We start from the raw sequence: 16,944 nt of genomic DNA, 5'->3' as shown, positions 1-16,944 counted from the left end.
AGACAGAATATTTGTAAATAATCATCAAATCACAGAACAGCTCTGGTTAGAAGGGACCTCAAAAGATGGTCTTGTTTAACTTTTCATGGGAAAGGCAGCCTAGAAGAGATTGTAACATCTTGAAAATCTCCAGTGATGAGGTCTCTACCATATCCCTGGGGAAGTTGTTGCTATGATGGGCAGCTCCCAATGTAAAAAATTTCTTACCTGTACCAAAATGAAGCCACAAAATGCCACAGAAATGGGGCCAGTTGAAACGTAAGCAAGAAGGTTTGATTTAAGAAAACACCCAGAAGTAAATGAACTTCCAAGACCATTTTGACTCCAGATATAAACACATCCCTGCCACGCACTGGTTGAAACCTGTGTAGGAAAGGAGCCACAACAAACAAGCTCCATGTTAGTCACAGCCAGGCAGAAAGAGGCTCAGAGAGGACTGCAGAGATGCCCCAAGGGCCCTGTCAGCAGTAAGCCTGCACAACAGCAGCAGTCCTGTGAGAAATAACCAGCTGCCACAGCCTGAGGATACATGGGGACCTTCAGAAACACACATCACCTGTGCCTCATCTTAAATGCCTCTGATTCAGCTTTGAAAGCCTGGGAGCTCCAAGAAGTATATAAGACAAGACAGGAGGGTTGCGGGGGAACGTGTATGGGCAGTCTTACATGACTATACAGAGTGTGATGAGGGGATGTTTGGAAGAGGTCGGGTACAAAGATTTGGTCAGGAAGTGAAGCTGTGCCAAGGGTTGAGCACAGAGTTAAAAAGGAAGCATGGAGCAAGGCATTTGTGCACACAGCTTGTATGGGGAATGGTAGGCAAAATCCATCCACAGAGAGGCAAGTAAAGAATAGGACCAGGATGGTGTTTGTGTGTGTGCAGAGGCAGGGTGTGCAGGAGGAGTGGAGGGTTCCTGCAGTGTGTGTACAGGACATTACTGCACCTTTTCTATAGTATCAATAGAATGGTTTGTGTTGGAAGGGACCTTAAAGATCACCTAGTTCCAACCTCCCTGCCATGGGCCGGGACACCTTCCACTAAACCAGGCTGGTCAATGCCCCATCCAGCCTGACTTTAAACACTTCTAGGAATGGGGCAGACACAATTTCTCTGGGCAGTCTGTTCCAGTACCTCGCCAACTTCACAGAAAAGAATTTTTTCCTAATATCTAACCTAAAACTACTATCTTTCAGTTTGAAGTCATTCCCCTTTGTCCTATCACTACCACACACTTGTGAAAGTCCCTCTCCAGTTCTCCTCTAGGCCCCCTTTAGGTACTGGAAGGTGCTATGATATCTTCCCCAGTCCTCCTCCAGGCTGAACAACCTCAACTCTCTTATCCTGTGTTCACAGGAAAGGTGTTCTGGCCCTCTGATGATCTTCATCACCTGATGACAAAGAGCAGGAATGACAGAAGCATCAATGGACAATCTAGCCATTTGTCACCAGGATCGACAGTACAACCATAACATGCAGAGGGGAAAGTTCAGTCCCAGACAGATTCTGCCCAGTTATATCCTTTCCTCTGACTTTGGTTATAATTACATAGATACAAGCAGGCCTGAAGCTTTACTGAAGCACAACACTGCCTCAGATTAATAGAACAGGGAGGTAAGAGTAGGGATCTTAGGCGGACCTGGAAGTACATGCAGTCTGGCAGATGTGGGCAGCCCTGCCTGAACTGAACTGGTATCAAGAAAGAGATATAATGAGGTCACTACTTCAGAAGAATTATGCTTAAATAAAGGTAGTAAAACTCTGCTGAAGATGTAAAGCTCATAAGCCAGTTGCTGATGTTAACTGTCCCTTGATGGGATATTGAAACACCAGCACACATGGCAGGTAAGTCAATGTGAAAGACACAGCTGTTCAGCAGTCCACACCACAGAGACCAAGGTCCAGAGACTAAGCAGAAGCTGAGGTAGAATAACATGCAAAGAGGTCTGGATGGGGCCCTGGAGTTTGTATCCTTTGCAGTCAACTCTCAGAAAAAATGTATAGAGATCAATAAAAGTTCAGAGACAACTGCACAACAAATTAAATACACAACTGACTTTGCCAATAGTGTCACTGGCACCATGCATTAGGTCATCCCTACTGACCAGCCATACAAACCATGGAGCCCTGAGCTCTCTGCACTGATGCAAACAGAAAAGTCCTATGCTAAACCAGTCACATCCTGTCCCATTTCCTTCTTATCAATCTCTCCTCTGAATATCAACTTTTCCTTTCTGCTCCTGATCATATTTCCCCTACTTTTCACATGTCTGCTTTGATCTGTCAGCTCCTTCTACAGTTCATTTATTATCTTTCTCCTCTTCCTCCCATGTTTTTTTTCCTTGCCCCTAGATCTTAGTGCAGGGCTGCCAAATCCCTGCTTCACTGGTGCAACCTGGCTGATTTACTTTTCTTAAAGCAGTGTCTGCTCTCATGTAAATTACTCTCCAAACCCAGCCTGTGAAACAGGCTTGTTCACTAAACTCTATGAATAGGAAAGTAGGCACAGCTGGCCTATTCATAATCAACATAAAAAATTGATTAGCACTTTACAGATTAAACATTATTGTTTCAACAGTTAACATAAATCAACTACACTTATAGGCTTAGCATTGCTACTGCCAGTGCAGGGTGACAAGTACTGCAAAGGAAAGGGCTGACAGTCCAGGGTACAGTAGGAAACAGTTTGGATATAAGCTCTCTGTCATCTACAGTGTGTACTGCTAGAGGTTGTTACCAGGACAAAAGTGGGATACGGAAACAAAGCTAGGGGGATAATTTTGACTAATTCACATGCATTTCCAAACAATCTATCAACCCATTATTCTAAAGCCAGAATTCAACTGCCATTCTATCTTCCCTCAGGCTAATGCAGCTCAAAAATGGAACAACAAAGTCAGCCTCTGGAATAGGAACAGGACAGAAAGCCTCTAAATACTAACTGGTATGTAGCTTAAAATATTTGGGCTTCTGTGGATGCAGATAAACAGTTTGGTGGATTCCATCTATTGTAAAAATCTAATTACAACCCAGGATTCATCTCACCAAAAAGGGGCCAAATACTGAGATCCACTTCAAACATGTCCTGTGGAGAGCAAAGCCAGGACAGAGTATGCCAGAGTGATCAGGCTGCACTTTCTCTCTCATCAGGTATAAGACACTAAGCCACTGGAGACACTCAGTCCAACACACTGTAATCACTGTGCTGTGGCTGGGTAGTCATTAGAGATAGGGTCCACAGAACCACTCTGCTCCATATCTTTCCATTCCCTCCTGGTGACTCACTGGGAACCACCCACTGTCTCAAATGTTTATGTTGGGGCAGCAAATCTGCAATTCCTGAGCTGATTTTAATGACTGCAAGGGACTGGCAAAGGCCTTGGCCAGGATATCCCATTAAGAACCACCCTCACACTTCTCTCAAATAAACAAAACAGAAAAAAAAAATAGAAGAGGAAGAGATTAGGTTATGGTCCAAAGGACAAAAGATGGACCAGGAGAGGAGGCATTGGCTTAAAGGTTTTCTTGGCAGACAGGGCAAAGACATTGGCAGTTTACAAAGTTACATGGAGAGACTTCTTTACTACAACCCCTCTTAACAAGCCCTGGTAATTTTAATTGCTCCAGCCTCCTTCTAGCCTTCTTGATAAATGGACATAGCAGTTAATAGACCTGAACCAATCAGCTACATCCAATAAGGTGCTTGAGAAAATTGGCTTTGTTCTCCACGCACAACTGATACCACCTCGGTTTCATTCATTACTCAAAATGAGCTAATTAATGTAAATTTTCTACTAATAATTTGAAATTTGGAAGCATAGGTGCTGAAGAGCCTTTTCCAAGAACTTATCAATTTGAGATGCAGTGGTTATATGAGTTTTGTAAGGGAGAAATTTACAAGTAGGTTTGCTTCAGCTGAGCTCTCCTGGTACAAGCAACAGGTCATGTGAGTTTATTTCTTCAGTTGTCACAGACAGCTTCAGAGGTTTGGCTCTCAACTACACATCCTGTAAAACTAAATACTGCAAAGCTTACAGAAAATAAGTGCAAAATGCGCCTAATGTCCACAAACATAACATGAGAAAACTTCCTCAGGCTGGTCTGCCTAAAAGGAACAAACACACTTTGCTCACTAGTGGTGTAAAGAACGCTGAGACATCTTAGATCCCAATTTTTGCCTCAATCCTCAAAACATAAAATCATGTTGAGTGCGTGGCATCTCATAAGGAGAATTTCCAATGCTCCTAGCAGTTTTTTCACATGGAAGAAAATTTGCAAGCAGAGTTGAAGTGTTTTTTATGGCTCAGCATTCTTCCATAAAATCAAGAGCTGCCTGTCAGACAGATCGCAGAAGTACCATAAACCAAAACGTATTAGATCACTATACATCTTATAAATTCGTAAAAATTCTACGTGACTATTCTGTGTCTTACAAAAATACAGATATGTCAAGGTCAGGTCCTGTAACTTCTTAGTTCATCTTATGTCATTTGTTTCATCTACAAATAGCCTATTGCCAAAAGTTGCCTGACTCACTGCATCATGTTTTCATGTTTCTGATGGGTCAAGTGCCAAGGAACTGTGCAGATGTAAAATTCTGAAAGAAATTAGGAGATAATAACTAGGCAGCATCAAGTAGGATATTAAAAGATCAGTGGGCAGGCAGATGACAGGATTCTTCACTCCCACAGAGAAGAATCAGGCATAGTAAACCCAGTCTGTGTCAAGAATATTTCAGAGGGTATCAGCAGTGGGCTTTGAAACAGAAGCCAGTTCCTCAACATCGCAGCTCAATGCTTCTGCCCCTACACAGATCCTGCTGTGTCAGAAATGCCTGGAGATTGCTGAGCAAAGGAAATACACATTTGAAAAAAGAAAGTCTCCATATGCAAGAATAAGGACTATTAATCCCAGTTACAGACTGCAATTTCCAGTAATTATTTGGAACTGGAAGGGTTACCCACATGCTGAGAACTGTTTTCTGTCAATGGCTTGAGAATTGCTGTGCAGCACATCCACCCCTCTGCAGGATGTGGACACTGAATACAGGCTGACACAGCTGTTGTGTGTATTGTCAGTCAAGATGTATTTGCTTCAGAGCAATACTTCAGGTGTAATCAAAACTCTGAAAAAACTGTACTGAACGCAGCTTACCATCTGCACAGACACTGAGCCAACAAATTCCATGCAAGTATGTCATACATCAATCCCCAGGCACTTAAAGAATTTGTAAATTGAAAGCAAAAAAATGCCATTAAGCATGCACTTCAGAACTATTCCTTACCAGGCCATTCCCCATTGCACTTTCTGATCTAAAGTTTTTCTATTCCTTACAGAACAACAACCCTTTAGAAAATCTACTGTCCAACCTCCTATATTGTAAATCTTACTAATTTCAAAGAAGTCGAAGAAGATTATCCTCTAATCTATACTCAAAACCTTCCCTCTCTTAGACTATGGGGCCTAGAGTACCCAGGAAGAGGCTGCCACGAGCATGACCCAGCCAAACTCTCCCAGAAGCTCTGAATGGAGACAAAAGTCATGGAAACAGGCCGCACCCTCTTCAAAAGCTCCTCTGGCAGTGAGGACACCAGGCTGCCCTTGGCATGGCATTAAGGATCAGCAACACTGGAGCTTGCACACAAAGAGAGCACAGACACAAGAAACAAAGCAAGGTTCACTACCTGAGCCACATAAAGCTCTCTGTTTGCTTTCCCATGGGCCTTTAGAGCAACAGTTCTGGACAGCTGCTGCCCACACAAGAGCCGGTGTAGAAGCAGCCACACTGGGATCTGCCAGTGACTGGGGCCTCTTACCAGAGGCAAGGCAGGGCAAGCACAGCAGAGGCTGCAGCAGCAGTGGGACTGGCACAGGCAGCCACTTGTGCCTTTCAGATGAGTAATGCAGGACCATTTGTTCTGGGTGACATTAATGCTATTCGCCATCCATCTCAGACTCTTTAAATTACCTTTTTATGGCCAAAATCCTTTTCATAATAGATAAAAATCTCTTTTTTATTTCCCAAGTTATTGAAAGAAATGTGAAGGTTTTTTATTCGTCATTACAGTTTTAATAAAAATGTGTTTTTTATTGATGTCTGCTTGGAAGCCCTGCCGGGTGTACTGCAAGAGACTCAGAGTGGTGGGAGAAGGGTCATATCTTCTACTTTACAGCCCCTCACACTATCACAGCAATGGCCACCACAGCTCAGTTTCCACATTGGTGGGTAATGGAGGGTAATGCAGAATGAAGAGATTTCCTGTGACCGACAACACCCACAGCAGGCAAAAGAGGCCTTGCTGACCTAGATCTGGTTGCCCTGAGTCCTGTAGTGATGTAATGCACAGTGATGGACTTCACAGACCACCCCAGCACAGCATTGCTGGAGATGGTGTTTCAGGACAGAACCAGGTTCACAAGTTGCAGGAGACATGGGTGTTCAGCAAAGCCATTCTGCATCAGTCCACAAGCAACCACGAGAGGGACTGTGCACTGTGCCACATCAATGCTTTTGGACAGAGCACTCAACCACAAGACTGTGCAACACTGGATGAAGCAGGCACATGTGCTGGCATCCTGGATGGGTTAGACAACACTGCCTGCCTGGGAAAAGGCTTTCTGGAGCCATAACAGAATCTGCAGCAACCTTCATTATGACATCAAGACCTTGTGATCTGCACAATAAATTAATCTTCTGTAGAGCACCATATGGAACCAGCTACAGAAAGTGGCTCATGCTACTTTGGGAATAACTTGGGATGCTACAGGACACACAGTTGTAGTACTCAACAGCCTACTAAAGGCCTAGCTTCTCTCCCACAGAGCTAAGCATTACTTGAATCATTCTGCAAATCAGAAATAAGCATATGTCTCACCAGAACTTAAAATGCTCATCAACAATTCTAGAAGATAGGGAATCAAGTCTCTTCTTCTCCCTGTCACTGGCACAGCAAAGGCTGCCATACTATACCAAGAATTCATACAGAAATAGGAGTAAAAACCATTTTTTATATTCCTGCTATTTCTCATACTCTCATAACAGTATGAGGACAGGGAAGTCTCTTGCACTGGGGATTAGCACCTTGCTATGGTCTCATTCTCTGTCTTTCCCAGTACACATGGGCATACAATTTTTGTCTCTCTCTGTCAAATGGCCATGTGGCATCACTGCAGATCATTGCAGTCACCATATTCTCAGCTGTACATGGGTAGGTTTTGACAACAGATGAATAATATTTCATGTCCCAACCCAAAAAAGCACTTTGAGAACTTTGGGAGTGCCCCAGTTCCAATCAGGACAGGGTTAATTTTTTGCAGTAACCAGGACGGGTGTGCCCAAGACTCTAAAGTTACTTGATACCACCTCATGCCATTGCCAAGGGCAGGAGAAAGGGACTCTCTTCCAATAAGGGGTTCCTTCCAATCAAGTTAAAGTGGTAGACAGAACAGTCAGGTATTGTTTATTGTCAGGGGCTTTTCACATAATTAGTTTCTTTGTCTTAAACCTTTCGTTATTAACATTGCTGCTGTTATTGTTTGTTTTCTTATTTCATTGCTGTTTCCAGTAAATTGTTCTTATTTCAAGCTGTGATCTTTGCCATTTTTGTCTCCAGTTGGTTTTAGCTAGAGTACTAAACTGGAGAATACCACTCCTAAGCCAAGACAGGAGCAATTTAAAGTGTTGCCTGGAAATAGAACAAACTTTCCCAAACAATGTTAGAATGATAATACAATGCAAACCTTCACCTGAAAACCTCCAGGTATACAATATGGCAAAACCCATATATGATACAGTAATTCTACAATTTTTATAAGGTTAGTTGATTAGTATACCTATTAAATATTGTCCAATTAGAAGAGCAGTTGGCTAGGTAATTTTTCCCTGGGTACTGTGCCATTGGAATTTGTCCCACTGGATAGAGAGGAACTTCTCTATCCCACTTCTTGTTGTGTCTCCTAAGATTCTGGTTGGAAAAGAAAAACGTCTTGTTGGTAGTCCTCTTCTTAAGTAAGACTAAAAGTATTTCAGGAATGTGTTAGAAGGTTAGCTTATAGGGTAAAAGGGTAGGAAAAGCAGTAGGTGCTACAATCAATAGTATTAGCAATACAGTATTAGCAATCTACAGGGCTACAGATCTATGAAAAATATGTAGAAAGCTAAAAATTTTAGGCATTATTTTCTCCTTTAGAGACTTTACAAAAATTCTATATTGTCCAGTCTCTACCACTTACATTTCACAAGGGGCAGTATTCTTCTTAGCCATAGTTTTGCTGCAAGGACAATGAGCTCTCAGACAAGGAGTATCTGTTTTTTAATTGCACAGCACTGGGCTGTGCCAGGTACAACAGCAGGAATCCAAGACTGAATCCTCCAAATATCACTGTGGAAATGCATCCTCCTTCACAAATCACAGCACAGGAGGTTCCTCTACCACATGTGCTTTGTTTATAAATCACAGTCAAACCATTGAAGTATCCAGCCCTGCTCAGTCAACAAGCTCCTTCACTGTACGGCTCCAGGAGGTTTCTTGCAAATGGCAAAACAGTGCTTGAACAACCTGTAAAGGCTGCAATTAACTGTGGATGAAACGGATGGTCTCCTTGGAGGTGCTGGGTAATCAAGCAATTAGAAACTGCTTCACATAACCTGCATTTCCACAAAGCAGAGCTAGAATGACACCCTTCCAAATGACTATCTTTCTATCTGTTTAAGCCCTTTATAGGATTTGGCTTCAGCACCCCTTTCTCCCCTCCTTGAACAAAGCAAGCATTCTAAGCAAAACTTTCAATCACTGGTGTGCTCTCCCTATAGAGCCTGTTTTGCCCCAGCCTTCCCTGGTGCACAGCAAACTCACCAGCAATGGCCTAAGTATGTATCCAGATATGGATACCTGCAGTCAGGATTTCTTGGCATCCCTCATTTGATAACATATGAGACTGCTTAGCTACAACCATTTCTACTCCTCTGCAACAGTTTCAGCAACTGTTAGACCTGAAGGTAAGTCAAGAGACAAGGAGAGACACTCACTCCCATGGCTAGTCACATGCTTTACACCAGTCCATCAGCCCCCAAGCAGTGACAGCCTGGACACAGAGCACCTGGGCAGCCACTCATCAACATGGGAAAGACCCTGCCTGGGACCACAGTGCCCTCAGGTGGGGGTGCTAACTTTATCCTTGCCCTATTCCTCAACCAAACAACCTCACACCAGAGGAAGGAGCAATGACTAGAGAACCTGCCCAACAGCAGCATGCCAGAAAGGAACAGGAACTGGGATACTTCTGAAAGAAAAAGGATATTTCTGACCGATGAGGAAGAAGGGAATGTCTCCCACCAAGGAAAATTGCCTCCAACATGAATTAAGGCCTGGGTAGACCATGGACTACACAAACATATCAAGAGAGAGAATAAGAAGTCTTAGGGGAAAGATCAATAAGTTGATTAAAAAATGCCAATGTGTAAGGAGGGGCTGGAAGATGATGAGCAATAGTCTGTGAAAAGTGACATTTTGCTGCACACAAGAGAAGTAATACAGAGATGCTGAGTGGGTACAGCTAGGCTATGGCCTACTGGGATGTGCAATATGAGGAGGTCTTTTGGTACTAGAAAGAGGTAGAAGTGTGTGTTGGTGTAGAGAAGAGTACACAGTGAAGCAAGGAGAAGTCACAGTATCAAAACTGTGACAGCACTGCAGCAGCAGAGAAGTGAGACCCGTATTAGGGAATGCACTGGACAGTAGGGGAGCCAGGCAACAGAAAGGCACATATTTGGAAGACCGAGGTTGTGAAATCTGACAAGACCTTCTGCAACCACTCCATCCTATGACAAGGCATGGTGTGAAATCCCTTAATCAGAACAGAGTGGCATCAACTCCCCAATACTCCTGTATCCCACAGCCACATTACAGTCCTTTCCAACACACCTACCAGAGGGTGAAAATGTCCCTAATCCCAGTCCTGTCAAAGTTTTTTCCACCTTTTCTAGTTTCTAAGCACAAAGATTTTGTGCTTTTAAGTCTTTCTCCCTAAATGTGTGATGTCCAAATTTCAACTTTGTTGAGTTAGAGCACTTAGCTGAACCAGCTGTCTCTCCCTGTGTCATTAATAGTTCTGCAGAGAAAGAACATATTCAGCTTGCTTTCATTTTCCACGCTTGACACCTTTTCACTTTCAGAACCTTGTTCAAGCAAGGAAGATAAAAATAGAGGTAGGAGAGACTCTTTCATTCGTATCTTAACACCCATTCTTATGAACACAGCTTTTCCCAACTGTTCCAAGGAACACACCTAGAACAAGCCCAACCAGCAGTATCTCCACTGTCCCCCAAAAGATTCTTGCTCTGTGATCTCACTAGTGATTGTTTCCAGCAGTTATGGCAAAGATTTCTTTGTGCAGTCTTTCCCACTGGTACGACTTGTGTTACCCTGTGAATCCCACCCCACCCACCTCAACCTCTTGCATATAGCACTCAAGAGAATGATCACCTCCCACTATCACTCATCCAAACCAGTGCTGCTGAGATTAGAAAGCCAGCATTTGCTCACTACTGATTATTTTTATTGCAGTGATCCCTGATAGGTACACAAACTGGCCCTGGACTTAAAATAAAGTTGGACAGGACAACCCACTAGTCAGCATATATGATGCTTCTTCTTCTGTGTCAAATCAGCACATGTGCCATTCACTTTTACATCAGAACTACATGCTACAGCTCCCAGTCCCCAGCCATGATGCTGGCCAAAAATAGGAGACCCCTCCATCCAGCAGGGCATCAAGTAAGTTTGTGTGGGGACAACAGAGTCATGTTGAACTGCCATAAATCCACCTCACAAGTGCTTTGTCCTTGCTCAAACATCCGTCCCATTAGCATGGTCTCCATTTAAGCCCGTTTTCCCACAAAACATTTGTCAAACATCCAAGCTTGTGATAAGATTTGCAGGAGCAGGTCACATCAGAAGGCAGACTATTTCTAATTACTGAAAATATAATGCTTTTGTATGTGAAATTGGCTTTTTTGATCTTCCTGCCCTTTTGCAGGCTCTTGCCTAATTTGTTAGCTTGTCACATTCCTCCCCAGGTATCTCTGTGTATTTCCAGTTGCTCTTTCTCCCATTGACTCTGCACTGATCCAAGCTGTTGTAATTACTTCTTGCCTACACCTAAGATTCATCTGAAGAGCCCTGCTCTTGGGACTGACCAGAAAACTGGAAGTCTTACCACTGAATTTGAGAGCAGCAGGACTAGGTCTAGGCATCCTGAAACGATTCCCTCATTGCCATTTTTTCTTCTATTTGAATTCATCTGCAAGTTCCCAGGTGTGGCCCCAGGAGGGAAAATTTCAGGATCCCTCTCTGCATTGTTCTCTGCCCTGATACTCTACATTTCCACTCTGTCACCTATATATTTCAGCTAAGTATACCGTATTTTTTAAAAAATGAGGATCTAGCTACACTGGAATAAAATTTGTTCCTGAAGCAACCCTATTAAACCCTCTAGACTCCAGCAATGACAGCTTTGGTGCATTAAGTTCCCAAATACTTTCTGGTTTTAAATATCTTGATTTGGTGCTTTGTAACTATTAATACAGGCATTTACATCAGCTTTTAATACTGCCTAGTTTTACAAGGTTCTTTATTTTTATACGTGTTATTCTCTTCATTTATCTCTTTTATCATTGCTCTCTTGTTACCATTTCCTCTACATCACTTTCTTCCCATTTCTACCTTCTTTAGCCTCCGTCCCTCTGTATCTTTAAAATTAAATATTGCCCAGCACTGCCCATGTGAAGGGAGTGAATGTTATGAGGTAAGGTTGCTGTGGAGACTCTGTTCGAGCTGCTTCACTGGGAATCAATGAGGCACGGAGCGTTTGTCTAGCTCCCAAGAAGCACAAAGAAACCAGGGATTATCAGTGGCAGCTGAACACACACTTGAGAGAAAAGGTCCCACCTCCAAGCACCTACTTCAGCCTTTAAGAGACACCACACAAACTGTGCCAGAGGTGGCTAGTGTGGTAATTTAATGTGGGTTAACTTTGGGGTGGCTTTCCACAGCTCCTGTGGAAGGGAGATTGCCACATGGAAGCCCATGGAGGCACAGGCCTGCAGGGAGCAGCCAGCCTGCTCTGCTCCATCTATCCAGTGAGCTATGAAACACAGCTGGTACCAGCCATGCTACAAGGAAGGAGCATGTTGCAGACTGGGGGCTGACATTAACCCTGATATTAAACTGTAGGGAAATATTAATGGTCATTCCTGGCTAGACAATATGTAGACCATTAACCTACACATAGGCAGACTCGCCCCGTTCAAATCTGCCCATAATATACCCTTTGGTGCAAATGCTTCACTTCACCTCATGTTTGCCCCACACCTTCTTACCACACAGTCAGACAGGCCAGAACAACCAAAACAGCTCCAAAAACCTCTATATATGAGAAACAACAGATGTACACACTGCTTCCCTTCTTCAACCTCTGTCTTCCTCCCCCTCACACACACTTTCCATAGCATCACCTTTGCACACTGGTGCCTCCTGCCTCCCTCCTTAACATGTCAACAATTATGATCCTTGAAATGCCTCTCCTCAACCTGGGCTAGAATGTGAGAGGACTTCTTGTAAAGAGCAAGATGCAAAGTACCAGCACACCCTCTGTAATTTACTGTAGTTACATCCCTTATATCTAATGAACACAGTCACCTGCCTGATGACCTACTGATCTCAGTGCTGTGGGCTGCTGAGGGTTAATGATGGCACTGACTCCTGAGCTACTGCGTTACCTGACTGCAGCACCAAAAGTGATTTATGCTATTATTTTCTTTGGGGGTTAATTAGGGGCTCGAGAAAGTAAAGGGCTGTCAGTGCTAGCTGGAATTGGTCTAGTGCAGCCAGGGGAGAGCAGCCATCCCTCACAGAGCTCTGCCAATATATCTCTGTCCTGAACATCAATACCTCCAGCTCCCACTCCTCAGTGTGGCACAGCCCATCCTGACCTCCAGCAACACTGTTCATCTTGGCATACAGATATGCTGCTCTGCTGAGTCCTGCCATTTCCATCTGGCACCTTTCACACCCTTACTCCTCTGTTATCTTCACCTCACCAAAGTCTGCTAATAATGCTCATTGATGGACAGAGAAAACTTGCCTTCACCCACAAACAAGGAAGGAGTATCTCCCCTCAGTATCTCTTATAACTGAAGAACAGCAGTTTTCCTTCCTCTAGCTGCTGTTTTCCTTCCTCTAGCTTCCTTCCTCTAGCTGTGCAGGGCTTGCTGAGGCCTGAGAAGCCAACACAGGCTATGGTTGCCCGTACCTCTTTGCCCAGATCCTCCCGGATAACCTGCTCGATCTCCTGCCGGCTGCTCTGCGGGGCCTGGCTGTGCAGCACCTTGAGGGTGCGGGTGTACTCCTCAGGCAGGAGGTAGTCCAGCGCTCCCAGGTGCTGGCCCACCTTGATGAAGGTGCCTCGGTTGGAGCAGCACAACTCCCGGAGGCGCTCAGCAGAGCGAAGGTGCACCTGCAAAGAGACCAGAACATCAGTCAAGCCCATTTGCTGTCTGTTACATGTACATGTCCACATATGTATCTTTTCTGTCCAATATTTAAGCAGACCAAGGATTTCCTTTCTTGATTCTGGACATCATCATCTAATGTGTCAGTTCATTATTAGAACTCTGGCTGGATTTAAAGGGCCTGAACCAGACCCCGACAAGATGCTCCAGAATATAAAGGGCTTTGACACTTGTTTATATAGGTACCATGATCAGTAACAGCACATTAGTTTTTGTACATCCTTGCACAGAATAAAATGTCTGGCCATAAGGCAGCATTGGTTTGTCACTGTGATTCTGCACTATGATGCACAGTTTGGAAACTCCTTGTCAAAAGACAAAAATCACGACCACAACCATTATGTTAGATTTGTTATATTGTTAGTATGAGTGCAATGAATTAAAATGAGAAGAAAATCACAGATACCATCCCAGAAACTCAGAGGAACTCAAAAGAGTCTGTTAAAAATAAAAAGTTCAGATCTCTCCTTGGCAGTAAGGAGGACAGTATGTGGGCAGTCCTTCACCTTTCTCACCTCACTTTGACAGGCACAAGGGGAAATTACATCCTTTCTGTCCAGTCAGGTCTTGGGTCTAACTGCTTACATTGCCAACAGTCTGCAGTGACAGTTGTTTGAGCAACTAAGTGTTAGAAGACTCGCCAGCTGTGCTCACAGTGGCCAAAATGCAACTACCAAATGACGAAACCCATTGCCAACCACTTGCCTGGTCTGTATTTCAGCTCTTAACAGTTCATTTTGCTTCTCAAGAATACACCAGCCACCACATCCTTCAGTGACAATGATTTATTTATTCTCACTTTATTACTGTCACTAGAAAAGCCTCCTGCCAAGGACACAGCTATATTGAATAATATTTAATGAGCTTCATATAAGTTTACCCTGATACATTAATAAAACCTAAGCAGATCAATAACAAAAAATAACTGTGCACCCATCTCCTGTTAACGCCTGACACCAATCTGCATGAAGTCTCCCCATTCCTCTGGCTTCTGTGTCAGAAGTCATTGGAGGTCAAATTCTGTGTCTGCAGCCCTCATCTGCAAAAGATTCCGTGGTGATGGACTCCACCAAACGCCTTGAAGTACATGACAAAAAGTAACAATACCACAAACATTCACAAACACCACATACACACAGGCCATTCAGTAGTGATCTTTGCTCTCTGCACAAAGCAGTGCCGTGTCACATCATGGGGCAGGCTGAGTGTCTCGCATTTGGGAATCTGTTGGGGTCAGACTGAGTGCTGAGCTGCAAGTGCATGAAACACAGGCCTAGGGGAGTGTGAGGAGAAAGCCAAATGTGCAAGTCTTGCCCTCAGTGTGAGACTCCACTGTTTGATGCACATGTGCTCACATGCACGTGCACATGCATTTTCCCAGGTGGGCACACACAGACAAGTGTTAAGTGAGTGAGCCTCCCTCGGCATATTGCCAGCTCAAAACCACTTGCGTATATACAGACTGCAAATAACATCTGGTCTCCCACATCATTCTCCTGCATCTTACACAACAGCTTTGAAGCCTCTGCTCTGGCTCTTTCCCTGCTCTCCTTCCCTATGTGAAGCAAGGACAAAAGCAGGCCAAAGGGAACAAGGAAAGGAAGCTGTAACAAAAGATGAGAGAGCAAGAAAACCAGTGTGGGAGTAATGGGATAAAGAAGGAAGGGAGAGATGAGGCCAGTGCAGCTGGGTTGTTTGTCACAGCACGAGGAGTGCAGCCCATCACAGCAAAACAGCTTTTTTGCAGCTCCAATAGTCACCCTCTACCCACTGCTTCCAGCTGCAGAGGAAAACCCCTGCTAGCAGTGAAGGAGAGTGGTAGCCAGCCACACACCTCAAGGTGTTGGGCAGCCATAGCCAAAGGCACTGGCAGGAAACAGGGACAAGGCTCTTAAGAGATATGTTTCCAGAAACCCACTGAGCTCCCAGCATTGAGCTCAGGCCAGCACAGGGCCCTGCAATTGTCCACACACAGCAGGTGCCCATCAAATGACTCCAGGTTGCAGCATGAGCAGGGCAGAGCAGCAGCAACCAGGGGCTGTAGTGCAGTGCTGGGTGTCAGGCCAAGCAGCCAGCTTGAAATCCCTCAGAAAAGATATCCCAACTCTGCAGGGTATACTCTTAGCTGGCAAAATGTGAAATGATGATTAGGAATGCAGAGAACAGCCTGCCCATCACTGCTTACAGTGGAGATGCACTCTCCAAGACAGTGTTCCAAGAAAGGTGTCTCCAGAAAACATCTGGAAAACTTCAATTACATAAAAATTAGACATTAATTCAAAAAGTAGCTGAGATGCTATTATCAACAATAAAAGAAAATCTTATGTTAAAACAGTTAATTTGCAAAGGATTGAAAGGGAATAAATGTTGCCCTGTTTTTAAGAAAAATCTAGACTAATCTGTGAAACAGATCCTGCAAGCTTTAATTCTGTATCAACTAAATTGGTTGAGACAATAATTACAGAGAATACTAAAAATCATCTAGTTAAGTGTAATATGACTGATAAAAAGCCAACAGGGATTTGAGGGGAAAAAGTCATTATTCACCAGTCCACCAAAATACTTTGAGTTTGTTAATACAATAACCAATAGAAAAGAGATATTAGAAAAAGAGGTATTTACTGGGACTTTCAAGTGGCTTTCAATATAAATATCCTCACAATGAATGAAAGGAAACTAAGTAATTATTGGAGATACAAGAACATAATTTGCTCATTTTATCCCATTTCTTGCTCAGAAACCCAGCACTACAGACAGGAGCAATGGAAGACACTCTAATTAGGATAAGGCTGCAACATTTAGTGCTGTTTTCACCACAGTTTCACTTCAACCTGCTCTGAGCAGGTCTTTAGACCAGAAGATCCTGCAGAAGTCTTGTCTATCTCAGGACCTGCATTCATTGCTACTTCCAGGGAGGATGAACTAGTACTGGAAACATGATGAAAAGGGGAAGAGGTCCAGGTAAGGCACAGAAGGCAGAAGGAGCTCTCTACTTTAACAGATGACCTTCATAACTGTCAAAAAAAAACCAGCAAAGTGTCCCATTATATCCGTTCTTACACCAAAGTTTAATTTTCTGCTAGTGATCTGCCAAAGGAGAGAATAGGGTAGTGCTAAAAATTCCAGGAGATGTAAGAGATATTATTCACCACTGTGGAAAAATAAGCCCTGCCAAGGCCCTACCAACAACAGGTGAAAAATCAATACAGCAGGAGATCTCACCCCTCAGCATGGATGGCTGCAAGGTTACACATACTGGGAGATGCAGTCTGTCCTCCCTGCACACACTGCTGGGCTCTCCATTACTGGAACCATCCAACACTTGGACCACATTCTTGGGGACAGCTCAGCCTGCTCAATGCACAGAGTGAGTCAG

General features: G+C 43.8%; 1 protein-coding gene across 3 annotated transcripts in view; it reads right to left on the bottom strand.

Moving 5' to 3' along the window:
• ADCK1 (aarF domain containing kinase 1) overlaps window positions 1-16,944 on the bottom strand; it is a 72,890-nt gene that overhangs the window by 31,742 nt on the left and 24,204 nt on the right. For all 3 annotated transcript variants that reach the window (XM_079308560.1, XM_079308558.1, XM_079308559.1), the window contains exon 4: window positions 13,310-13,513. In XM_079308560.1, coding sequence (XP_079164686.1) covers window positions 13,310-13,513 — 204 coding nt within the window. The remainder of the gene's footprint in view (window positions 1-13,309; window positions 13,514-16,944) is intronic.

Source organism: Erithacus rubecula (genome assembly GCF_903797595.1).
Source record: "Erithacus rubecula genome assembly, chromosome: 6".
NCBI lineage: Eukaryota > Metazoa > Chordata > Aves > Passeriformes > Muscicapidae > Erithacus > Erithacus rubecula.
Note: the sequence above shows the minus strand (reverse complement) of the source record. Positions and strands in the feature narration are given on the sequence as shown.